Consider the following 26,478-nt stretch of genomic DNA (forward strand, 5'->3'; position numbering starts at 1 on the left):
TACGACCGAGGCACACAGGGCCAACACCCGGCATCATGGTGTGGGGAGCGATCTGCTACACTGGCCGTACACCACTGGTGATCGTCAAGGGGACACTGAATAGTGCACGGTACATCCAAACCGTCATCGAACCCATCGTTCTACCATTCCTAGACCGGCAAGGGAACTTTCTGTTCCAACAGGACAATGCACGTCCGCATGTATCCCGTGCCACCCAACGTGCTCTAGAAGGTGTAAGTCAACTACCCTGGCCAGCAAGATCTCCGGATCTGTCCCCCATTGAGCATGTTTGGGACTGGATGAAGCGTCGTCTCACGCGGTCTGCACGTCCAGCACGAACGCTGGTCCAACTGAGGCGCCAGGTGGAAATGGCATGGCAAGCCGTTCCACAGGACTACATCCAGCATCTCTACGATCGTCTCCATGGGAGAATAGCAGCCTGCATTGCTGCGAAAGGTGGATATACACTGTACTAGTGCCGACATTGTGCATGCTCTGTTGCCTGTGGCTATGTGCCTGTGGTTCTGTCAGTGTGATCATGTGATGTATCTGACCCCAGGAATGTGTCAATAAAGTTTCCCCTTCCTGGGACAATGAATTCACGGTGTTCTTATTTCAATTTCCAGGAGTGTATAACACAGTAGTTTTTATAATTTTTAATAGTTTCTGGGTCACTACTCTTTCTTGCTGTCAGATACATTTCCCTTTTCCGGTTACAAGATATTTTTATACCCTTAGTAAGCCATGGTTTGTTACAAGGTTTCTTACGAGTATATTTAACTATTTTCTTGGGGAAGCAGTTTTCAAATGCTTTTACAAAAATGTCATGAAATAAATTATATTTTAAATTGGCATCAGGTTCACGGTACACCTCATCCCAGTCTAACTGCTGTAGGCTTTCCCTGAAATTTGCAATTGTTAAATCGTTGACTGAACGTGCTACTTTGGAGGACTGTTTAGTATTGCTGAATGGAGCTATGTCATATATTGTAACTAGCTGTGCACCATGATCAGAAAGACCATTCTCAACAGGCTGAGCATTTATCTGGTTAAACTTATCTTGGTCTATAAGGAAGTTATCTATCAGTGAGCTGCTATCCTTTACCACCCGAGTAGGAAAATCAATAACGGGTGTCAAATTGAAAGAACCGAGTAATACTTCAAGGTCATTTTTCCTATTACCCTCTTTCAGAGAATCTACATTGAAGTCCCCACAAATAATAATTTGCTTCCCCCTGTCTGACAGATAGCACAACAAGGAGTCCAAATTTTTCAGAAATAGATGAAAATTTCCTGATGGGGACCTATATACAGTTACAATTATAAATGTGCCTTTATTTAATTTAAGCTCACAGGCACATGCTTCTATATGTTTCTCTACACAAAACTTTTTTGTTTCTATACTTTTTGCACAATGATAACTTTTGACATATATGGCAACTCCTCCTTTCTCCATATTTTCTCTCATTACATGTGCAGAGAGCTTATATCCACTTACATTTACCTTATCCATATCAGTAACAATGTGATGCTCAGACAGGCATAGTATATCTATTTCATTCTCAGCTTCTAAATCTTCTAAACAAACCAGAAGCTCATCTACTTTATTCTTTAAACTCCCAATATTTTGATGAAATATACTTACATTATTTTTAATTATACTTTTATGAGAACCTTTCCTTATTCTAACATTTGCAGTACTCTCCTGTCTGAGTTTCTCATTGTGCTTAGGCCTAGTTCCTATACCAGTGGTCACATGGTGTTGAGAGAGGCAGATTATGTCAACTGGGTTGGGTGACTTTAATTCATCAATGCAATTACCTAGGACTGAGATACAACTTGGTGGAGATAAAATTTCTGGTGATTGGTGAAAATTTATAATTGATAGCTGTGATTGGTGATCACATGTGCTAGAATTGTGCTGTTTAATTTCTTTCCTAAACTGAAGATTTGTTTCAATCCTGACCTCTCGTAGAACTTGACATCTTTCTGTCTTACCTATCCTAAAAAAGGTGCCACTGGTATTTTACCATTCATGGCAGTGCCTCCTCCCCTTAAATTTCCTGCTATTACCCCAGCCAGTTTCCCCTTCCCTTTCCTGTTGAGATGTAGGCCGTGCCTGGTATAGTCCCATCTACTGAGATAATCAACAGGAACCACACCAATATGAGCCCCCGCACCCGACCCAAGCAGCTGTTCCAACTCCAAATTAACTCTCCCAACAGAAGAGTTCAAATGAGGCCGGTCATGGCGTCTCAGGACAGATACAAATTCAACATTGGTGTGTCTCGATGCCGACGCAATCTTTACCAGGTCACACTCTATACTGTACCCAGGATCTCTGTCGATGCTGATTATTTCATTGTTAAAAAAATTTATTCCAGACTCTTGTTTATCACTAATGGTCCTAGTTTGACCAAATTGACCTTTAACAAACAGGAATTTCTTTAAAATATGCTGAAAGGTAAGTCAAAAAAGTATTAGAAATATCAAAACATCACCTTATTAAACCAAAACTAATCAGCATATTTGATAATTAAGTTGATTGCTTATTTTAATTTCGCACAACTGCACTAACAGTATATTAACTGATATAACAAAAACAAGAAATTGAGCATTTAACTACAAACTGAAATAAAGTATGAATAAGCACAAGTATTTACATAATAGTTCTGGTCCATGATGTTTGAAATGGAACTATTAAACAAATAAAATACGTAATGCTTGTTTTTGAGTAACAGGTATCTGTACATAGCTAAATTTAACACAATAGGTACTAACAATAATTTTGAAACAACTTTCTATAAAATATACATTAACACTAACCTGAGACAAAAATTAAGTTTTGAGTTGAAAGCAGTTTCCCAATAAATTGTCTTGGAACTTCACATATTACATTTTAATAAAGCTGACTGGGTTTGGTTTACATCACTTTCATTAAGAATGTATGTTCTCCGTGTCGGAGTAAATGGATTCACTTTTGTGAGAACATCCACAACTGACACCCACAAGTCATCTGCATGTGCAGGATAAGAGAATGACTTAGCTGGTCCACATGGATGAAGAAAAGTTATTTTCACTTCATCAAGTTCTTCGTTTTTTTGTTGTTTTTTTTTTTTAAATGTACCCAAGCCACCAGTTCCTGCCATATACGGTGGTGACATAGCCTGATACATCTTGTGACTTCAGTTTGTCTGGTGATGTAGTTACTTCCCTCTCCCAACTCTGCATATCACCTGAGAAGTATTCGACTATTAATTTTGATGGTGTTGGGAATGAAAGCGTGAAATTGCTGTGTTCCTTTGATTGTCAATGTCTCTTCAAGTCGGCTTATTAGGAATATTTCTGAAGCAGCGTAGTCTTCTTGAGTGGAACATGCAAAATCAACATTTGTGATATTATCTACTGCCCACTCAAATAGATCTCGTGCGGTTTGGATCTGATTTTGGTATGGCCTTTGCAAACTTGCACGAGCTGCCAGTCTCTTCACTGAACCCCCTACTCCATCACAAGGCCCTTTCCCATGTGCTGTGGCTGAAAGTGCCACTCAGCTTTTATGTTGAAGTCTTCCTCATGAAGGCAAAGGTTCAGGAAGTTTTTCTTATTTTTATACTGAGTGGCAGAACTGTCAGAATAACAGTATATCTTTTTTGGAATCTTTTGAAATTTATTTGTTAGATATGAAATTAGCTTCTTTTGAAAGGTGTAAACCGCAATTGTATTGTGCTCCAGGCAATCAGAAACAATGACAAAGCTCATATGCTCAATTTTGTCTTCCTGTTTGTAATATATAACAAAAGGATGAATGGTAATCTGTTGTCTTGTTCTGTGGAAACTCTGAGCTTCATCTTGTAGAACTACACTATAATTTTCTGAACAATCACGTATGACAACAAATTCAGATTCCATAAGGTTTTCCCTTGTGGAGTTAAGGAATGTTCGTTGTTGTTTGGCAATGAAGTCATGCCGAATCAAAGTCTACATCTTACTACAAAATAAAGCTATGAATTCTTCAGAAGTTTTCTGCACAATTTCCAGATTACATCGGTCAACTGACATCCACTGTCGGAACTGAACTTGTTAAATTTAGTTTTCATGAACAGAGTCTTTTAAAATTTTACGTATGGCAGTTTCTCCTGGGCAGCATTCACAGTTTCCCATGTTGCAATCAACTGATGATGGGTTGCAAAGCATTTTTGCAATGCACTGCTTATAATTGTTTAAGCTGCTGTTTGTTACTGTATTTAGTTTGGAATTTTCTATCATTAATTTTATGTTTTGGTGAGTTGTGCACACGCAGACAGTGTGTGTGTGTGTGTGTGTGTGTGTGTGCCACTCCGGCCAGCTAATACACAATGTTTCGGTCTCAACTCAGCAAATTTAGAGAAACCTATTTTCATGTTAGGAAACTTGTCTTTAAAATGCTTGTAAGCTTCTTTAAGGTTACACAAAATAAGTCTTTTTGATATTTTTGTTTTATTTCCACTTGTTTCTGCAATTGTCACACAATCTTTAATACCTGGCATTGCCCTGCTAACTTCATCATTTTCATAAAATGAATTCACAGTTTTGATAGTTTCTGTTGGTAAACACTTCCCTGGCTTTGGGTTTGGACCTTCCATGAATCCTTTCTCTTTCAAATTTTTTTTTGGACTGACGAACAATGTAATTAGGAGCATTAAATTCCCTCATTATTTTCCTGACACTCCACTTTTCAGGTAAACTTGTAAGAATCATTAGTTTTTTTGCTCTACTTATAGAATTTTTAAAATTTCTTTTAAGATTTTCAAGAATGGATTCATCAGTATCAGTATCTGACGAAGAAGTTTCAGGAGCAACAAAAAGTTTACGTGTCATTGATGAGATTTTCTTCACTTTTGATTTTGTGTAATGCCTAGACGTTAGTTTTCTCTTGTCAATTGGGGACTCACCTAGTTCTTGAAGTGTTGTGTTAAATGTTTCAACAGCTACTGAAAGTTGGAGTGAAGTCAGGGTCTTGGTCTCAGATGATTATCTCTGATCCAGAAGATTCTTCTTCAACACTTTCATCACTGATGGGCTCTGGTGTATTTTTCAATTTGGTTACATCTTTCCTACATTTATCACAAATCTTGGCACCACTTGGTATTTGAGGAAATAATTTGGGCATCCATGTTGTGACATTTCTCAGTTTTTTTCTGTCTCTAATAAAATGATTTGACTTCTTCAATGGATTACAATGCTGCACTCTTATAGCACTGCAATTTTTACTTGGTTCCATATTTATACAAAAACCACTTATAAACTGTCCTTGAATGTATAGATTTACTTGAAAATGAACTATTAAATATAATAGATACAGACTGGTCAACACAGAGGTAACAATTGATTTGCACTAAAACCACAGTGCACAATAATGCTGTAGGCACACAAAGCCTTAGAAGGTAACAATGCAGACTACATCATCTGAACAATGGCTCCAGTCTCTGAATTATTGTACAGACATCAAGCCCTATGTATACGGTCCTCTACTGACATACTACCTTAAAGGTCAGTTTGGTCAAACTAGGGACGTTAGTGAAAAACAAGAGCCCAGAATAATTTTTTTTTTAACAATGAACCCTCATCGTCCCACATTTATATTTTGCCATGTGATTTACAACAGTATGAAGTAGCTATGGAAATATTTTGAAAATTTTCAATTATGTACTTTTTGTAAAAAAATTAAATCAAAATATTAATTACCATTTTGAAAAAGGTTATTAATTATAAGCTATGGTTTTTTTTCTATCACTGGAATGAGCATGAAAAATGCTAAAAAATGACACCTTTCCCAGTTCTCTAGCTCAATTAGGGCAGCTCCTAGGGCAATTAAAAAAAGTCCATTCACACATTTTTGGCCAGTTTTTGAAAAGTTTACATGACCATATGTCAGGAATGGTTTAAGGTACAAAAATGAAATTTGGTATTTTTCTTGGTTTCAACACCCACTATAAGTATACCAACTTTCAGCAAAATCCAAGAGGGTGAGGTAATATTTTTATTTAAAGTGTGTTGATTTGACATGGAATGACTCCTCTACATCCTTAAATTTGTCCTCTAGCCATCCCTCCTTAGCCATTTTGCACTTCCTATCGATATCATTTTTGAGACGTTTGTATTCCTTTTTGCCTGCTTCATTTACTGCAGTTTTATATTTTCTCCTTTCATCAATTAAATTCAATATTTCTTCTGTTACCCAAGGGTTACTACTAGCCCTCATCTTTTTACCTATTTGATCCTCTGCTGCCTTCACTATTTCATCCCTCAATGCTACCCATTCTTCTTCTACTGTATTTCTTTCCCCCATTCCTGTCAATTGTTCCCTTATGCTCTCCCTGAAACTCTGTACGACCTCTGGTTCTTTCAGTTTATCCAGGTCCCATCTCCTTAAATTGCCACTTTTTTGCAGTTTCTTCAGTTTTAATCTACAGTTCATCTACGCCAGGAGATCAGAATGGGGGACTATTTTACCTCTGGAATATTTTACCCAAGAGGATGCCATCATCATTTAACCATAAAGCTGCATGCCCTCGAGAAAAATTACGGCTGTAGTTTCCCCTTGCTTTCAACCATTCGCAGTACCAGCACAGCAATGCCGTTTTGGTTAGTGTTACAAGGCCAGATCAGTCAATCATCCAGACTGTTGCCCCTGCAACTACTAAAAAGGCTGCTTCCCCTCTTCAGGAACCACACGTTTGTCTGGCCTCTCAACAGATACCCCTCCGTTGTGGTTGCACCTACGGTACAGCTATCTGTATCGTTGAGGCACGCAAGCCTCCCCACCAACGGCAAGGTCCATGGTTCATGGGGGAAATGAAAAGGAATATAAATGTGTAAAAAATGAGATTGAGGAAGTGGAAAGTGGTTAAGCAGGAATGACTAGGGGGCAAATGTGAGGATTTAGAAGCATATCTCGCCAGGGGAAAGACACACTATGTGACCAAAAGTATCTGGACACCCTCAAAAACATAAGTTTTTCATATTAGGTGTATTGTGCTGCCACCTACTGCCAGGTTCTCCATATCAGTGACCTCTGTAGTCATTAGACATGGTGAGAGAGCAGAATAGGGTACTCCACGGAACTCACGGACTTCGAACGTGGTCAGGTGATTGAGTGTCACTTGTGTCATATGTCTGTACACGAGATTTCCACACTCCTAAACATCCCTAGGTCCAGTGTTTCAGATATGATAGTGAAGTGGAAATGTGAAAGGACATGTACAGCACAAACTCATACCGGCCAACCTCGTCTGTTGTCTGACAGAGATCGCCGACAGTTGAAGAAGGTTGTAATGTGTGATAGGCAGACACCTGTCCAGACCATCAAACAAGAATTCCAAACTACATAAGGATCTACTGCAAGTACTATGAAAATTAGGTGGGAGGTGAGAAAACTTGGATTTCATGGTCGACCGGCTGCTCATAAGCCACACATCACACTGGTGAATGCCAAACGACGCCTCGCTTGGTGTAAGGAGCATGAACATTGAACGATTGAACAGTGGAAAAACATTGTGTGGAGTGATGAATCATGTTACACTGTGTGACAATCCGATGGCAGAGTTTGGGTATGGCGAGTGCCCAGCGTGTGTTCTGCCAACAGTAAAATTCGGATGTGGTGGTGTTATGGTGTGTACCTGTTTTTCATGGAGGGGGCTTGCACCCCTTGTTGTTTTGCATGGCACTATAAAGCACAGGCCTGCATTGATGTTTCAAGCACCTTGCTTCCCACAGTTAAAGAGCAATTCGGGAATGGCGATTGCATCTTTCAACACGATCGAGCACCTGTTTATAATGCACGATCTGTGGCAGAGTGGTTATGCGACAATAACATCCCTGTAATGGACTGGCCTGCACAGAGTCCTGACCTGAATCGTATAGAACACTTTTGGGATGTTTTGGAATGCCGACCTCATGCCAGGTCTCACCGACTGACATCAATACCTTTCCTCAATGGAGCACTCCATGAAGAATTGGCTGCCATTCCCCAAGAAACCTACCAGCACCTGATTGAACATATGCTTGCGAGAGTGGAAGCTGTCATCAAAGTTAAGGGTGGGCCAACACCATATAGAATTCCAGTATGAACTTAATCATAGCTAACACTTGGTTTAAGAATCATAAAAGAAGGTTGTTCACATGGAAGAATCCTGGAGATACTGACAGGTTTCAGACAGATTATATACTGGTAGAACAGAGATTTAGGAACCAGGTTTTAAATTGTAAGACATTTCCAGGGGCAGATGTGGACTCCGACCACAATCTATTGGTTATGAACTGTAGATTAAAACTGAAGAAACTGCAAAAAGGTGGCAATTTAAGGAGATGGGACCTGGATAAACTGAAAGAACCAGAGGTTGTACATAGTTTTAGGGAGAGCATAAGGGAATAGTTGTCACGAATGGGGGAAAGAAATACAGTAGAAGAAGAATGGATAGCTCTGAGGGATGAAGTAGTGAAGGCGGCAGAGGATCAAGTAGGTAAAAAGACGAGGGCTAGTAGAAATCCATGGGTAACAGAAGAGATACTGAATTTAATTGATGAAAGGAGAAAATATAAAAATGCAGTAAATGAAGCCCCAGGAGTAGACAACATTCCATTAGAACTACTGACGGCCTTGACAAAACTCTACCATCTAGTGAGCAAGATGTATGAGACAGACCAAATACCCTCAGACTTCAAGAAGAATATAATAATTGCAATCCCAAAGAAAGTAGGTGTTGATAGATGTGAAAATTACCGAACTATCAGTTTAATAAGTCACAGCTGCAAAATACTAACGCGAATTCTTTACAGACGAATGGAAAAACTGGTAGAAGCCGACTTCGGGGAAGATCTGTTCGGATTCCGTAGAAATGTTGGAGCACATGAGGCAATACTGACTCTATGACTTATCTTAGAAGAAACATTAAGGAAAGGCAAACCTACATTTCTAGCATTTGTAGACTTAGAGAAAGCTTTTGACAATGTTGACTGGAAAACTCTCTTTCAAATTCTAAAGGTGGCAAGGGTAAAATACAGGGAGCGAAAGGCTATTTACAATTTGTACAGAAACCAGATGGCAGTTATAAAGAGTCGAGGGGCATGAAAGGGGAGCAGTGGTTGGGAAGGGAGTGAGATAGGGTTGTAGCCTCTCCCCGATGTTATTCAATCTGTATATTGAGCAAGCAGTAAAGGAAACAAAAGAAAAATTCAGAGTAGGTATTAAAATCCGTGGAGAAGAAATAAAAACTTTGAGGTTCGTCGATGACATTGTAATTCTGTCAGAGACAGCAAAGGACCTGGAAGAGCAGTTGAACGGAATGGACAGTGTCTTGAACGGAGGATATAAGATGAACATCAACAAAAGCAAAATGAGGATAATGGAATGTAGTCGAATTAAGTTGGGTGATGCTGAGGGAATTAGATTAGGAAATGAGACACTTAAAGCAGTAAAGGAGTTTTGCTATTTGGGGAGCAAAATAACTGATGATGGTCGAAGTAGAGAGGATATAAAATGTAGACTGGTAATGGCAAGGAAAGCGTTTCTGAAGAAGATAAATTTGTTAACATCGAGTATACATTTAAGTGTCGGGAAGTTGTTTCTGAAAGTATTTGTATGGAGTGTAGTTATGTATGGAAGTGAAACATGGACGATAAATAGTTTGGACAAGAAGAGAATAGTAGCTTTTGAAATGTGGTGCCACAGAAGAATGCTGAAGATTAGATGGGGAGATCACATAACTAATGATGAAGTATTAAATAGAATTGGGGAGAAGAGGAGTATGTGGCACAACTTGACAAAAAGAAGGGACCGGTTAGTAGGACATGTTCTGAGGCATCAAGGGATCACAAATTTAGCATTGGAGTGCAGCGTGGAGGGTAAAAATCATAGAGGGAGACCAAGAGATGAATACACTAAGCAGATGTAGGTTGCAATAAGTACTGGGAGATGAAGAAGCTTGCACAAGATAGAGTAGCATGGAGAGCTGCATCAAACCAGTCTCAGGACTGAAGACCACAACAACAACAAAAATTAAATTGTAAGTCATTTTCAGGCAGGTGTCCAGATACTTTTGATCACATAGTGTAGAAACCACCTACAGGCAAATCAAAGAGGTGTTTGGGGAAAAGAGAAGCAGTTGTATGAATATCAAGAGCTCAGATGGAAAACCAGCCCTAAGCAAAGAAGGGAAAGCGGAAAGGTGGAAGGATTGTATACAAGGTCTGTACAAGGGAGGTGAACTTGAAGGTACTATTAAAGAGATGGAAGATGGTGTCAATGAAGATGAGATGGGACATATGGTACTGCAAGAATAGTTTGACAGCACTGAAAGACCTAAGTTGAAATAAGCCCCAGGGATAGATGACATTCTGTCAGAACTACTAGTAGACTTGGGAGAGCCAGCCGTGACAAAACTCTTCCATCTGGTATGAAATATGTATAAGACAGATAAAAGACCCTGAGACTTCAAGATGAGTGTATTAACTAAGTCGCAGATAGACACAACAAATGGAGTGTCACACAATGAGCTTTCAGCTGACAAGGTTTTTGTCAAAAATAGACAAAACACACACACACACACACACACACAACCACAGTCTCTGGTTTCACCAGCCTTATTGGCCAAAAGCTTATTGTGTGACAGTCTTTGTGTTGTGCCTAGCTGCGACTCAGTATCTCCGCTATTTGTTGAGTAGCAACTATTCTTTTCATAATATTGTTACATGCTATCCCAGATTTTCCATTCTTTTTAATGTAATAATTCCAATTCCAAAGAAAGCAGGTGCTGACAGGTACGACTATTAAGGGGCTATCAGTTTAGCATGTCATGGTTGCTAAATACTGTCACAAATTTGTTACAGAAGAATGGAAAAACTGGTAGAAGCAGACCTCATGGAAGACGAGTTTGGATTCTGGAGAAAAGTTTAGGAACACATGAGGCAGTACTGACCATACAACTTATCCTAGAAGATAGATTAAGGAAAGGCAAACCTACATTTATAGCAAAAGACCATTTACAACTTACATAGAAACCAGACAACAGTTATAAGGCTGAGGGGGGAGGAGAGGAGATTAGTGTTTAACGTCTCGTCAAAGGGCTGAGGGACTTGAAAGTAAAGCAGTGGTTGAGAAAAGAGAGAGAGAGGTTCATAGCCTATCCCTGATGTTGTTCAATCTATATACTGAGCAAGCAGTAAAAGAAACCAAAGAAAAACATGGAGTAGGAATTAAAGTTCAGGAAGAAGAAATAAAAGTTTTGAGATTTGCCAGTGCCATTGTAATTCTGTCAGAGACAACAAAAGACTTGGAAGAGCAGCTGAACAGAATGGACAGTGTCTTGAAAGGAGGATATAAGATGAGCAGCAACAAAAGCAAAACAAGGATACTAAAATGTTGTTGAATTAAATAACTTCAGGTTATGCTAAGGGAATTAGATTGGGAAATGAGACACTTATAAGTGGTAGATGAGTTTAGCTGTTTGGGCAGCAAAATTGCTGATGATGGCCGAAGCAGAGAGGATATAAAATGTAGACTGGCAATGGCAAGAAAAGCATTTCTGAAAAAGAGAAATTTGTTAACAATGATTATAGATTTGTCAGGAAGTCTTTCCAGAAAATAATTGTATGGAGTGTAGCCATGTATGGAAATGAAACATGGACATAAACAGTGTAGACAAGAAGAGAATAGAAGCTTTTGAAATGTGGTGCTACAGAAGAATGCTGAAGATAGATGAGTAGATCATGGAACTAATGAGGAGGTACTGAATAGCATTGGGGAGGAAAGAAATTTGTGGCAGGACCTGACTAGAAGAAGGGATCAGTGGGTAGAACACATTCTGAGACATCGAGGGATCACCAATTTAGTATAAGAGAAGTGTGGGGGATAAACATTGTTGAGGGAGACCAAGACATGAATACAGTAAGCAGATTCAGAAGGATGTATGTTGCATTAGTTATTTGGAAATGAAGAGGCTTGCACAGGATAGAATAGCGTGGAGAGCTGCGACATACCATTCATCGAACTGAAGACCACACCGACAACAACAAAAACAACAACTACCAATACTACACTTTATCAGTGCACTGCACCATTTTGTTTTGGTTCCCTGAGCGGTGTGCTATGATACTGAGGCACAGGGATTTCAGTGTTTGCCAGGACTGCAGACATATAGCTACAAACAAATGAAAAAAGGGATTACTGACTTCATTTTTTCGAGGTGAGAAAACTTTATGAATACCTCGTGTATAATTTCAGTTGCAAGTGATCAGTATGATGTATCCCTTTTTAAGGCCAGCTTGTTAATTTGTTTGATTAATATCCATATTTTTCTATGCAGTTAGTAGTAATTTTAGTGAATGTCTTGTACAGTACGGAGGGGAGACTGAAAGGTGAATAGTCTCTTGTCGTGGCTTGTCTTGTCTGCTGCCTTTGTTGTGAAGTAGAATAATTACAGCATTGTTCCAGTTTTCATTGTCTTTCTTTGCACATATCTGTAAAAAAGTTTGCAAGTTGCTTTTTTATTACTTTGCCTCAAGATCTAAACTTGTGTGTTAAAATACTGAGTACACTTTCTGCATGTCAGTATCCATTACACATTTTGTGTATGAGCAAAAATGTCATTATTGAAATTCTGCCTTCTGGCCAGAAAGGGCATTATTCAAATTCCACAATAAATAATAGGTCCCCATACAACTGGCAGGGTGAGCAGGTCCTCAGTCAGAGAGAGAGGCAACTGGTTTCTTGCTTGTTTGTGATATACAAGCCAATCTTTGGGTCACTGATTACTTTACTTCATTGATTTTTGTGTTACACCTTTAAGGAAGCTTAATTTGATTTGTTATTCTTGAGTTTTTGTTGGTGCATACTGTGAGCGGCAGTATGAATCATCACAGCAGATATGCAAAATTCTTCAGCAACAAGCATGCTGGTCTTATGTTAAAGCAGTGAACAGATCAAAGCCATCTGTCTTCACATTCAGTGATCATAATCACACTGACTGGAAGATGACAGAGAAACGGAAAAAATGTTAAATTCCTTTTTCCAAAATTGTTTCACACAGGAAGATTGTACTGTGATTTATCCTTTCAATCATTCCATCATCGTCATCACCATCATCATCATCATCGCTTTTCCAGATCCAGTTTCCCAGGTGTGGTATACAAGTGCTCATCATGTCGTTCTATCTTCATACATGCTCTGTTCCAGACAACTTCCCATTTTTATCTTTCTCCACCACATCTGATCTTCTGGTCTCCTTCCGGTGTTTTCTTGGTCTTCCCTGTGGTCTTCTTCCTACTAGGTTTAGGTTCAAATACTTTTTGACAGGTCTTTTGCTGTTTACTCTCATTATGTGCACATACCACTGAAGCCTTAGTTTCTTTATGGACATCAACACTAACTACTTTTCTATTCACCTCATTCCTGATTTTGTCCTTTCTTGTTGTTTGAGTTGTAGGTCTAATGAACCTCATTTCTGTTACCTGGATTCTGTTTAGGTCTTTGTTTAATAGGATTCATGTTTCTAAACCATACATAAGAATTCATACAGAATAGATGTGGTACATGGTCACTTTTGGTGTCCATGGCATTTTATCACCCCAGAGAAGATTTCTGATATGAGTGTAAAAATTTAATGCTAACTGCATACTGCTGAGTATTTCATGCTTAATGGTGTTGTCTTTAGAGATCATGCTTCCTGTGTACTTGAATTGGGCAACAGATTCAACTTTGACTCCTCCTAGAGATATATTTGAGATTGTTCTTTGCCTGTGGATGGTCATTCATACTGTCTCTCGTTTACTTGTTTTTAGTCCAAAATTTTTGAATGTATTGTTCCAATCATTAAGTTTCTTCTATGCTTCAGCTTGTGGCTCTCCCCATACTATCAGATCATCATCAAAAACCAGGACATTTGGTTCTCCACCTATTTTCTTGATAAATTTTATGATCTTGTCCACTTCTGTTACAAACAGGAATGGTGATACGGCGCTTGTTGCCTATCTGGACACACCTACAACACTTTTGGTATAGCATCTTGACTTAATCAATTAAGTACTTTGGAACATTTAGGTCTTCCAGAAATTACCATATCTTGTTTTGAGGAACACTGTCATACGCTTTTTCAATTTGTGCAAATACAGTCACAAGATTTCTTTGATACTCCCAGTACTTTTCTGCATTCTTACTGCAAAAATAAGATCCATAGTAGGTCAGTATTTCCTGAATCCATGTTGTTCTTCCTCAAGCAAAAGTTCTACTATCTTTCTACTCTCATTTCTATGATCTTTTATAATAGCTTCAGGGTGTGTGATAGCAGAGTGATGCCTCTATAATTTCCACATTTTTGCCGATTGTCCTTTTTGAACAGAGGGATGATGACTCCTTTACTCCAATCTTCTGTGATTTTGCTTTCTTCCCAAATCACGGATAAAACTGTATACAGCCAGTTTAAGCCAGATATTCCAACTGCTTTTATCATGTCTGAGCTGGGACCATCAAAGCCTCCAGATTTTCCATTCCACGTGCTCTTCAATGCTGTTTCTAACTCTTGCCATGTTAATGGATGTCTGTTGGTTTGGACTTCATTAATTACTCTACAGTCGTTGATGATTGTGCTGTCCCCATCTGCATGTAGCAGCATGTTGGTGTACTTTTTCATTTCATCTCTAGTCCCTTCCTCTGTCTGTGTTAAGTTACCTTCATCTGTTTACAGTGCAAGGATATTTACAAGTTCATTTTGCATACTCTTAAGTCTTTGTATAGTAATTTCCTACTTCCCTGACAGTCTTCCTCTATCCTTGTAGTAAAGGGCTCCCAGCACTTTTCCTTTTCTTCCTGGATCAGCCATTTTACAGCTAGTACCTTGCTCTGTATTCCTGTGCTAGGTGTTCAATTGCTAATTCATTTCACCTAACATCTATTTTCTGTTTTTCATGATGTAATTTTCTTTTCATTATGTTCTCATCTGTCTTCTCCCCTTTTACTGCTGTCTTCACCCGATCATTCCACCAGGGTGTTTCCTTCTCTTTTGTTGTGGCATCCGTTTTTCCGCAGATGTCTGTGGCTTCTGTAACAAGGGTTTCTTCTACTCCCCCTTTCTCAGTTTTGGGTAATTTAGCAGTTATTCACACTCTGTAGTTTCTTTTCTTTTCCATGGCCTTCAAAAATCTTTGGCATTCTCTTTTGTTTAAATTTTGGGACTTTTAGGTTAGCAATTAATAGCCGGTGGTCGCCATCTGGGCACTCATTGGGTATGACTTTAACATCTGTAACATATTGACCAGCTTTTCTATCACTGATGATGAAGTCTATCGTAGTCTTGAGCTTGCCACACCAACTGTATCTTGTTATTTTATGACTGTCCCTCTTCTGATACCACGTGTCTTACATGCTTAAGTTGTTTCACATACAGAAATAAATTAGGTTCTCTCCTTCCAGGTTTCTGTTCCCATAACCGTGAGGACTCATGATGCTTTCACATGCTAGTCTTTATTTACAAATTTGAGCATTCAGATTGCCCATATTGGTGGTGTTCTCCTCTGTTATTTGTTCTTAAAATTCATTAAGGAAATGCTCTTTCTCCTCATGGTGCATCCTGACTGTGGTGCATATATTTGCAGAACAGGATGCTGTGTATTACCAGCCCTTAGTCTCATCTGAATGATCCTGTCACACATACATTTGATATCTGTCTGTATGTCTATATCTTTATGGAAGACTTTGTCTCTCTCAACTCCAATATCCTAAGCTTATGACTGCCCATAAGATCTACCCATTCTCCACATTTGTCGGTGGGAGTGAGGATATTGAGTGAACCAGTTTTCAGCCATTCTTTTGGCGAGGGTTTTGTGTCTTCCGGTATCTTTGACGAGCATCAGGCATCTGCCTGTCATTACTTCGAGCAGTACTAGAAAATGTGTCATTATATTGTGTTTAATTCATGCTTCCACCCGAGGTTTGTCTTTGAAAGCAGTATGTATTTGCCCATCTGCTGACTTGCTAGGTCTAACACAGGTGAGGATTTTCTTTCAGGGTTTACTGTCTTAGCCTTCAAAAATCCCTCTTCTCCACAATCATTCCACAAACATCAAAATGACAGATGTCAAAATAGGTGACTGGAAGATAGAAAATCAGTGAAAACCATGGAGCAGAGGAAAGATGATTGGATTTCATGGCATACCCATAAGATTTCACATAAGAGTATATAAAAGAACTTGCCCCTCTTCTAGCAGCAGTGTAACACTGAACAGACACACCTAACTACAAGCCTACACAGGGTGTACATAAAGTCCGGGAATACTTTCAATTATTTATTGCACAAGAACCAAACATTGTACGGATATCATACATGAGTCATTTTGGAGAGAAACCCTGAAAGTTTTTTTCATTTATACCACCACAGTGTAGTTTGGTAATTTGCTGATAGTCAGTGCTAGTCGCAAATGCGGCGAGTTCAGGTGCGTAGTGAGCTTTCTGTGCGTTGGAGTTTGACAAAAACAAGTGTGCTACAGCTGTTCAGCGGATGTTTAGAACCAGCTATGGTAAGAAGCCACCAACAAGCAAGTCCATTTACCACTGCACAACAAATTCGTTATGACGGGTTGCTTGTGCCCAGCAAAGAGAAGTGGATGTCCCAGTGTGAGTGAAGTGAATGTGGAGTGCGTACGAGAGACATTCATAAGGAGTCCAAAGAAATCGGTGCGTCGTGCACCCTGTGAACTCGAAATGATTCCAATGGCAGTGTGGTGGAAATTCCTGCAACAGAAGCTGTCTATGAAACCATTCAAATTGGAGCTAGTGCAAAGCTCAATGAAAGTGACTAGGACAAGCCTTTTGAGTTTTGTTTGCAGTTGCAATAATTGAGTGAGGATGGGGATGGCATTGTTGATCACTTAATTTTTAGCGATGAAGCCACTTTTCACCCTAATGGGAAAATGAACTGGCATAATTGTCGATTCTGGGGTACAAAACATCCATTAAATTTGAGTGTGATTCCCCAAAGGTAAATTGTTTTTGTGCTTTGCCACATTGTAAACTGTACGGGCCATTCTTCTTCGCTGAGATATTCCTAATTGGACATGTTGCAGCAATAGCTGATGCCTCAAATACAGTCAGACTCTCCGTTAACCTTTCAGCAGCATGGGGCTTCACCCCATTTTCATCGTGAAGTTCATGGATACCTGAACACGGAGCTGCCGCATCAATGGATCGGCCGTGCTACAGAAAGGGACAGCTGTTTCATGAAATGGCCTCCCCGGTCACCAGATCTCACTCCGTGTGACTTTTTTCTGTGGGAACACATTAAAGATCTGCTGTGTGTACCGCCTCTATCACATGATGTAGCAGAGCTCCAGGAGAGAATACGGAAAGCGACTGCTACAGTCGACAACGCCATGCTGTGACGGGTATGGCAAGAATTCGATTACTGTATGAATTACTGTATTGACATCTGCCGGGTCACGCATGGTTCACAAATCGAATGTTTGTAAAAAAAACTTTCAGAGTTTCTCTTCAAAATGCAATATGTATAACATCTTTACAATGTTTAGTTCTTGTGCAATAAATAATTGAAAGTGTTCCTAGACATTATCTACATCCTGTATTGCTGATATGAGTCTGCTGTAGACTTTTGGAACACTTTCGAACTCATATGTTATTACATTTCTGGTGAATCTTATCTGTAGGAATCAACATGGATTTTGCAAACAACAATCATTTTGTTTGTGTATGAGACTCAAAGGGCATTACATGCTGGCACCTAGGTCAATGGTGTGTTTCTTAACTTCCAGAAGGCATCTGATAAGTTGCGCGTTGACACCTAATAAATAAAATACAACTGTGTGGAATATCAGATCAACTCTGTGACTGAATTTAAAGACTTATTAGGAAATAAACCAGCATGTTATTCTTAATGGAGAGAAATCTTGTGATGTAAAAATAACTCCAGGCATAAACCAAGGGAGTGTTGCAGGACATCTGCTTCTAAAGCTACACTCTGCAAGCCAACATGCAGTATGTGGTGAAGGACACCTTGTATACCACTGTCACTTCCCTTCTTCCCTTTTCCGGTCATGAATAGTTTGCAGGAAGAACAATTGCAGGTAAGACTCACTGCAGGTTTGAATTGGTCTTTCTGTGAGATATATGTAGGAGAAAGTATTATATTTGTTGACTCTCCCAGGAACGTACACTCTTGGAACTTTTAACAGTTAACCACAGTGTGATGCAGAATGCCCCTCTTGCAGCATCTGCTACTGGAGTTGGTTATCTCTGTGAAATTTTGTGCTTACCAAATAAACCTGAAATGAGACATGTTGCTGTTCTTTGTAGCTTCTCTATTTCCTCTATCAATCCTATCTGGTGTGGATTCTACACTGACGATCAATACTGAAGTATTTGTCAAATGAGGATTTTGTAAGCTACCTCCTTTGTTGATGGACTATATTTACTGAAGATTCTTCCAATGAATCTCTCAGTCTGGCATCAGCCTTTCCTGTGATTAGTTTTATGTAGTCTTGAAATCACCTCTTACGCATATTCCTGGATATTTTATGGAGGTAACTGCTTCTAGCAGTCATTCTGCAATTGTGTAATTGTACCACAACGGGTCTTTCTGTCTTTGTATGGGCAATATGTTACATTTGTTTGTTGAGGGTCAGTTGCCACTCCCTGCACTAAATGTCAATCCCCTGCAGATCTTCCTGCATTTTGCTACAATTTTCCAGTGTAGCGACTTCTCTGTATACAACAGTGACATCCATGAAAAGGCTCATGGAACTTCCAATTTTGTCTGCTATGTCATTTATATACAGGGTACAACAATGTAACTTCCTGATTTCAAAACACAATAAAACCCATTTTATGAATTAGATTTTGTAATTTATTTTTTAATAATGTAAGTACATATCAAAACTTTTGTTTTACACACTTTTAAAAATCACATAGGGTAGGTGGCACCTCCCATGCCCAGTTACAACAATATAACTTCCTTGATCGACATGCGCACCATTCCAAATGGGATGGTTGCAGAATGGTGGGAATGGTTTCATTCAACAGGCACAGCTCTAAAGCATTGTTGTATTCCAGGTTAGTCACCATCATGCTTTAGAACCGTGTGGAGCATGTGTTTGCTGTCAAAGCCTACTTTTCAAACAGATGCTCTGTCATTGCAACCCAGTGCACCATCAATATAGCCCCACTGGGCCGTGTCCCATACCAGAGATCAATTGTTACAAGGGTCACTACAGTCGGACAAATTACGAGTATGATGAGCCAAAGAACTGGAGTCCCTCAGTCTATCAAATCCCATGAGAACATTGAGCTTCAGTCTTGCAGTCCTCACAGCATTCTGCATGCAGACATGCAGGTGCCTTTGGTCTTTCTGACCTTTCAGTCAGTCGAATTCTTCACGATGACCTTCGTTACCATCCATACAAATTTGAAATTGTGCAGGTACTCTCCAAAAGCAGCTTCAGTTCATGGAGGAACATACTTGAAGCTCTTTTCAAAAATATTTCTGAGGATACAATTGTTTTTTCAATGATGAAGCCTATTTCCACTTGACTGCATACGTCAACAAATGAACATGCGCTGCTGAGCTGGCACCAGTCCCTGAAAATGGCATCAAAGGCCTCTGCATTTATCTAAAGCCACACTATGGTGTGCAATCTCCTCAGCTGGAATTGTTGGCCCCTCATGTTTTTGAAGAAAATGGGGTCACAGTGACTGTCAATTCACACTGGTATGTGAACATGTTGGAGAAACTTGTTTCTCAATGACTTGATGAAATGGTCTTGGGGGACATTTGGTTCTAACAGGATGGAACAATGGCTCACATTTCAAGGGCATCAATGGCTGCTTTGAGGGAACACTTTCGAGAGTGGTTCACCTCAATAAGGGGAGTTTGGAGTGGCCAGCCTGCTCCCCTGATTTGGCCTCTTGCGTTTTAAGGCCAAAATACAGGCAGAAATTGCCAAAACTACTGCTATGCTGATAATGATCAGAAATTGCTTTATTCAGGGAGTATCACATTCCTGATATGATTTTCAAAACTGTGTGAAACAAAACTTGAGGTATGTATCTACATTATAGTCTGACTCATAACATGAACACACCCAACAGTCCGAATGGCTACAGCAACAACATGGGCCTCCAGTGCTCTGTCATTGCAAACCAAACACATCAGCCTGGACGACAACAGCAGCAACAGACTGTTGTCATAAGAAACTATGGCAGCCACTGCTGCAACCAGGAGTGCCTGTGTCATCAACAGGCAGCATTTTCATCACAAGTAGGAGGCATAACAATCACAACACTACTTGCATCTGCCAGGGCATGTGCTGTGCTGTATTTCTATGCAACTGCAGAATTGACCCTGACACTCAACTACAACCAGACAGTTTGATCCCAGCAACCAAACGTGTCGCACTTAGCAGTCAAACCAAGATGCAGTAAAGTCGCCAATCCAGGACCACTTGAGCTGCACCATCCTCCAGGGCAGTCAATAAGTTTACTAAGAGCCTTTGTCTCACCAAGCATTGGCCTCTGTGGACTTTGTCATTGGACTTCGTATCAAAGTATCATAGCCTTTATTCTAGTGACTGTCAGATAGCAGTCCAACTTGTGGCATGCCCACACATAGACATTAGACTAGAACTCGCAGTGATTGTGCTTCATTGCGGACATCTAATTAAGAAGTGTCTACATTTAACAAATGGTCAGACAGTAGCAGTGCATACTACATTCAGAAGTTACTTTTGTCGCGCCCAGGTTCGATTCCCGGCGGGGTCAGGGATTTTCTCTGCCTCGTGATGACTGGGTGTTGTGTGCTGTCCTTAGTTTAGTTAGGTTTAAGTAGTTCTAAGTTCTAGGGGACTGATGACCATAGATGTTAAGTCCCATAGTGCTCAGAGCCATTTAGTTACTTTTGTATTTTAAATTACTGATTTGGTGGCACATGTTTATTGCAGTGTCTTCATTTATGCTATTCCTAATAAAATGAGTAATGTTTTTGTCTAGTTGGGAGCTTGTTATTTTTTGTGCCCTATGCCCCAGTCTTAAGTATTGGCTATCATTAGTGGCAAGCTAGGTGATGCTCCTCAGACATTTTCTGATATATCTGGTATGACGATGTGTAATTATCATTTCAGTATGACCACAGACTTGAAAAGCCAAGTGCTATTATCATTGCAATCCGTGCAACAAACACAAAAACTCACCATGAAGAAGCTCCCCGGCATTGCTGCACCACCTACTGTGATGCACCACCAGACTTACCCAACTGCCTACTGTGATGCACCACCAGACTCTGGACTTCACGCGGCACTGCCACAGTTTCCCACTTGCGACAAGCCAGCCAAACACCTGGATCAGCGCTTCCATGCACATGAATTCCTAGGTGACACCTATCATCAGACCTTCTCATCATGGCACTTCCACACACATAATGAAGTAACTTTGGTGCCACTAACAGCCTTTACATATGACCAGAATTTCTTTGGGTTTTTCAAAAGACCGTTTGACAATTTTTTGCTGTGGTAGTCATTGAAAGTTTCATGCATTGCTCCCTTGACAGCCAAATGTGTTTCATGTGGCATCTCTCTATCTGTAGTCCTATGCTAGTTGTACACCTATTATGCAGTAATCTGTGCTTCTTTAAAAGTTTCTTTACAGTGACTGTATACCGTGGAGGGTCCCTTCGATCATGAACTGTTCTGTTAGGTACATAATTATGCAGTGCATGGTCAACTACTCTCTTAAATTTGAGTCATAGTCTACGTGCTCCTGTACTGTGCTGAAACTTTCAATTTCCTCATTGAGATATGACCCTACTGTTTTTATCTAGTTTACTGAACATCTACATCTTTCTACTAATTTAGGCATCCTTTGTACTTGGGTAATCATTCTTGCTAAACTGCCTTACAGTCACTGATACCTGTTTCAATGTGGACATGTTCAAAGAGGTCAGGTCTTGTTGTTACCATTAGATCTAAAACATTTCCATCACCAACAGGGTTCCAAACCACCTGCTCTTAGTAGCTTTCAGAGAAGGCATTTAGTAATGTTTCACAGGATGTCTTATCATGCCCACCAGTAAAAAGACTGAAATTCTCCCAGTTGTTTGTTGGATGGTTACTGTATAATTGGGAAACTTACATAAAGTGAAGAGGTTTTTCTCTAATGTTTTTTATTACACCAGGATGTGAGTCTGGTGGTCGATTGAAGGATTCAATTAAAATTTTATGCCCACTCCTGACACTGAGTCTTGCAAACCAATCTCTCATGCAGTTTCAGTTTCTGTCCCAGTGGATTTAGTATATTGCCTGTTGTGACAAATACACAATTTTCCACTAGCCTATCCTTTTGATATACACTTAAATTTTCACCAAAAATTCTACAGCTATGAACATCGCATTTTAACCAGCTTGCTGGTGTGTGGTGTGGGCGTGGGCTTCATTGCTTTTCAGAAGCACTTCAACCTCAGGCACTTTGTTGTGAATGTGTTGGCAATTTACAACTAGGACTTCTTACTCTCACCCAGGAGGGGGGGGGGGGGCTTTCCTTTTGATATCATACTAATACTTCTAGGTCTCCTACAGCTGTCATTATCTAGACTAGATGGTGATAGCCTAACCTATAAAAAAAAAAAAAAGGAAGAACCTTGTGTGCACCCCACATGCAGACAACTACCTGGGTAGAGATGAAGCTTGGTCAACGGGGAAAGGAACTAGCTTACAAAACCCTTGTTTGATGGTACTTTCCAGCTTGCCAGTCTAGAGTCCTTACCTGATTGGATTGTTAGGTGAAATAATGAAGATCCAAAGAAGGATACCACATTTCATCCAGTTATGTTTAATAATTGTGAAAATATCGCAGACATGATCGTCCACCTCTAGTGGCAGACACTACGGATCGGCGTTGTGGATTGCAGAGAGGTTTATTGTTAAAATTCTGAGAGAATATGTTCTTAGAAGAGATGATCAGTATATTGCTTCCTCCATCATGTATATTGCAGAAGAACCATGAAGATAAAATTCAATAGATTTAGATCAAATTGATGCTTACCAACAATTTTTCTTCCCATCCACCATTCATGAATTGAACAGGTAAATGTGGGAAGTGATGGTGATACAGAAAAGTACCAGCCATTCAAACCATAAGGTGATGTGCAGAGAATAGATGTAGATATAAACTGGTGCCTATGCATGGTGTAGCAAAAAGAATGGTGCAGACTTACACGTTTGAAAGTACATGATAATAGAAGCACAAATGTCAATTAAACACGCATACTTAAGAGCTATGTGAGATTCTTGATTTTAAGTATTGTGAAACAAATCTCTTCTACTGCAAGCTCTTTGCTTTCCATATTTTGGGAAGTGGTAGTATGGTGGTGGTATGTTCAGTAAACATGTGCTCTAAAATGCATACCTTAACAGCTATGAGCACCTGTTCATCTTCAGTACTTTATAACACAACTCTTCTAATGAACAAGTGCTCATAACTTTTAAGGTGTGCATTTTAGAGCACATGTTTACTGGGCATTTGTGCCTCTATTATCGTATACTTTCAGCCGTGTAAGTTTTTGCCATCCTTTTTGTCACACCCTGTATGTAGAAGGAGTCTCTCTTTATGCCTGTTCTGGATGCCCCTCAGTGTTCCAGGCATTCTGTTGTAATGTTGCACCCTGGCACCACATGACTGTGCTGGACAGAGCGACAGGAGGAAAGCACAGCACCAGAGTGCAAACCAAGACCACTAAGTTTCCTGGCTTGAGTTAATCGTAATGACAGTGAGAACTTGAGATTTCCTAATTGCAATTGAAGATTGTTGTTGTTGTTGTTGTTGTTGTTGTGTGCAGGGGCTGGTTCGATTGGTCTGAAATTGCTCTCCACACTAGATTATCTTGTTTTCATTAATACAGTTAAGCCTTTGTGTCCTCTACAATACACCTCCCTGCCCCCCCCCCCCTTTCCACACACACACACACACACACACACACACACACACACAAAATCTTCCCTCCATTACCAAATTGATAAAAGTATCTTCTACAGAAGATGATGTATAAGTGTCTCCACAAAAGTTAATTTCCTGTTATGTACATGTGCCTTCACAAGAGTTAATTTTCTGTTTACCCTCAGTCTCATGACAGCAACATTCCCTGCTTTTCATGAACTGATAAGTGAATACTTGTATTGCTTTTCTTACACTGTCCTCACTATGTCCTGTATTATTTTCAGTTTGTTCTGTGACTAAATTTCCTACTTGGAAGGCTCTTAGGCTTCACCTACATTTTAAAATGTATTAAGATCTAACATTATGTTATCTACACAGAGAGCATGTATTGATACTAGATGACACATCAAAAACAACTATCATAAGATGTAATAAGTCCACATGAATGCACTGTTTTATCGTCCACCATTTGTACATTGCCAGTAAGGTTGCTAAAGAGTTGTGTGTGTGATTATACTGCCAAGTGGTTCAGTGACAAAGTGTCTCATATATTTTTGAACATCTCATGTCTTTTGGTACATTTGTTAAGACACTAGTCTCAGATTCCGGAGGATGGAAGGTCATGCTGTCTCTGGCCATCTTAGTTTAGGTTTTCTGTAGTTTTCATAGATCTCTTCACACACATGCTGAGGTGGTTCTTTCAACAATGCTACAATGGACCACCTGTCAGCTCCTCCTTGAACACATTTGTATATATTCGTTTGTTTGCATATATTTGTTAAGTTTTTGGTTTTATTAAGCTGACAAATCCCTTAACCATATTAAAATGTTCTGTAGATGAATAATATTAATACTTTCCAACATTGCAACCAGAGCCCCATGAACTGTGATGTATAATTTGTTGATTCTTAATTGTACTGTTTATCTCAGGTGCTTATGAATTCATTTATTAATTTTTTTCACAAAATTTTAGGTGACCCTAATGACAAGTCATTGAGAAAAGTGGAGGTAGAGGTACTCATACCAAAAAAAATGAGAGAGAAGGCCAAGACTGACAAGTGTGCAAAAGAGGTTGAAGGTATTTATTATTATTATTATTATTATTACTACTACTACTACTACTACTACTACTACTACTACTGTTCATTTCTTAAAATAAAGATTTTTAATGCTTGGTTATTCATCCCAGTTATTTTGTTGTAGACTTCAACAAATGTTGCAAGGAGTCCAGTTTATCAATGGTCATCAAGTGTCGCAAGGAGAATGATGCCCTGAGGGACTGTCTGACAAGGTGGTATCAAGATGAAGATTTCAAAAGAGAATGCCAGGAGGAATATTTGTCAGAGAGAACTGAATTTCGAAGGACAGGCATTAGCCCAAAATACAGAAAACAAGTGGAACAGCATTCAGTGTAGTGATTTCGTATGATACAGTTAACAAATCAATTGTGACTGCCCTAGTATATATTAATAAATCCCAAAATTTCTTTGATGTAATGATATGGTGGGAGAGATGATGAAGTGCAAAATCATAAACAACAGCTGGAGGCAAGATGAGAATTTTGGATCTCATTCTTTCATAGTAGTGTGAAAGTATTAAACTTTGTGAGGAAGAATAATGTTATCAGAAAAAGACTAATAAAAAATATTTCTTTTTTTCATATTACTTTTAAAGTATTTAGTTCTTTGTGCCATTACACATTATGTGAAATTCAACTGTATGGTGTTAGTGCCTTGTGAGAAATACTCATTTTCACTTATTTAAAGAAGAAGATAATCAGTGGAGAAGGCATTGTGTTATCCAACTGATGCAGGCACACAACCTGTCAAGTGAGGTGATTAGAACCCATTTATGTCTTACCCTTCATGACATATTTATCAGATAAATTCTAAATTTATGTCAGCAGACATTGTACTTAGAATACAGGGTGCAAGATGTTCAAAATTCTGAGAAAAATAAGAGGTAAGCTATAGGGAGAGATGGGTAATATGTAATATGTACAAGAACCAAGAGGAAACAATGAGAGTGGGAGACTAAGAATACAGTGCTCAGATTAAAAACGGTGTAAGGCAGGGATGTTGTAGTCTTTCACACCTACTGTTTAATCTATACCTCAAAGAAGCGATGAGGGAAGTGAAAGAAAGGTTCAAGAGTGGGATTAAAATTCAGGTGAAAGCATATCAATGACAAGATTTGCTGATGACATTGTTATCCTGAGTGAAAATGAAGAAGAATTACATGATCTTCTGCATGGCATGTGAACAGTCTTATGAGTACAGGATATGGACTAAGAGTAAATCAAAGATGAAAGTAATGAGAAGTAGCAGAAATGAGAACAGCAAGGAACTTAACATCAGGATTATTGTCACAAAGTAGGTGAAGTTAAGGAATTCTGCTTCCTAGGCAGCAAAATAGCCTACATGTATGAGCAAGGAGGACATAAAAAGCAGAGTAGCACTGGCAAAAATAGTACTCTAGGGCAAGAGAAGTCTGCTAATATCAAACATAGGTCTTAATTT

The 26,478-nt window shown here is 39.3% G+C and overlaps 1 protein-coding gene across 1 annotated transcript in view; it reads left to right on the top strand.

Annotated features, from left to right (window-relative positions):
- LOC124590723 (COX assembly mitochondrial protein homolog) overlaps positions 1–25,624 on the top strand; it is a 35,501-nt gene extending 9,877 nt beyond the window's left edge. The window contains exons 2-3 of the mRNA XM_047131672.1: positions 24,933–25,037; positions 25,163–25,624. Coding sequence (XP_046987628.1) covers positions 24,933–25,037; positions 25,163–25,374 — 317 coding nt within the window. The 3' untranslated portion in view covers positions 25,375–25,624. The remainder of the gene's footprint in view (positions 1–24,932; positions 25,038–25,162) is intronic.
- Positions 25,625–26,478: the final 854 nt, after the last annotated feature.

Source organism: Schistocerca americana, chromosome 2, assembly GCF_021461395.2.
Source record: "Schistocerca americana isolate TAMUIC-IGC-003095 chromosome 2, iqSchAmer2.1, whole genome shotgun sequence".
Classification (NCBI taxonomy): domain Eukaryota; kingdom Metazoa; phylum Arthropoda; class Insecta; order Orthoptera; family Acrididae; genus Schistocerca; species Schistocerca americana.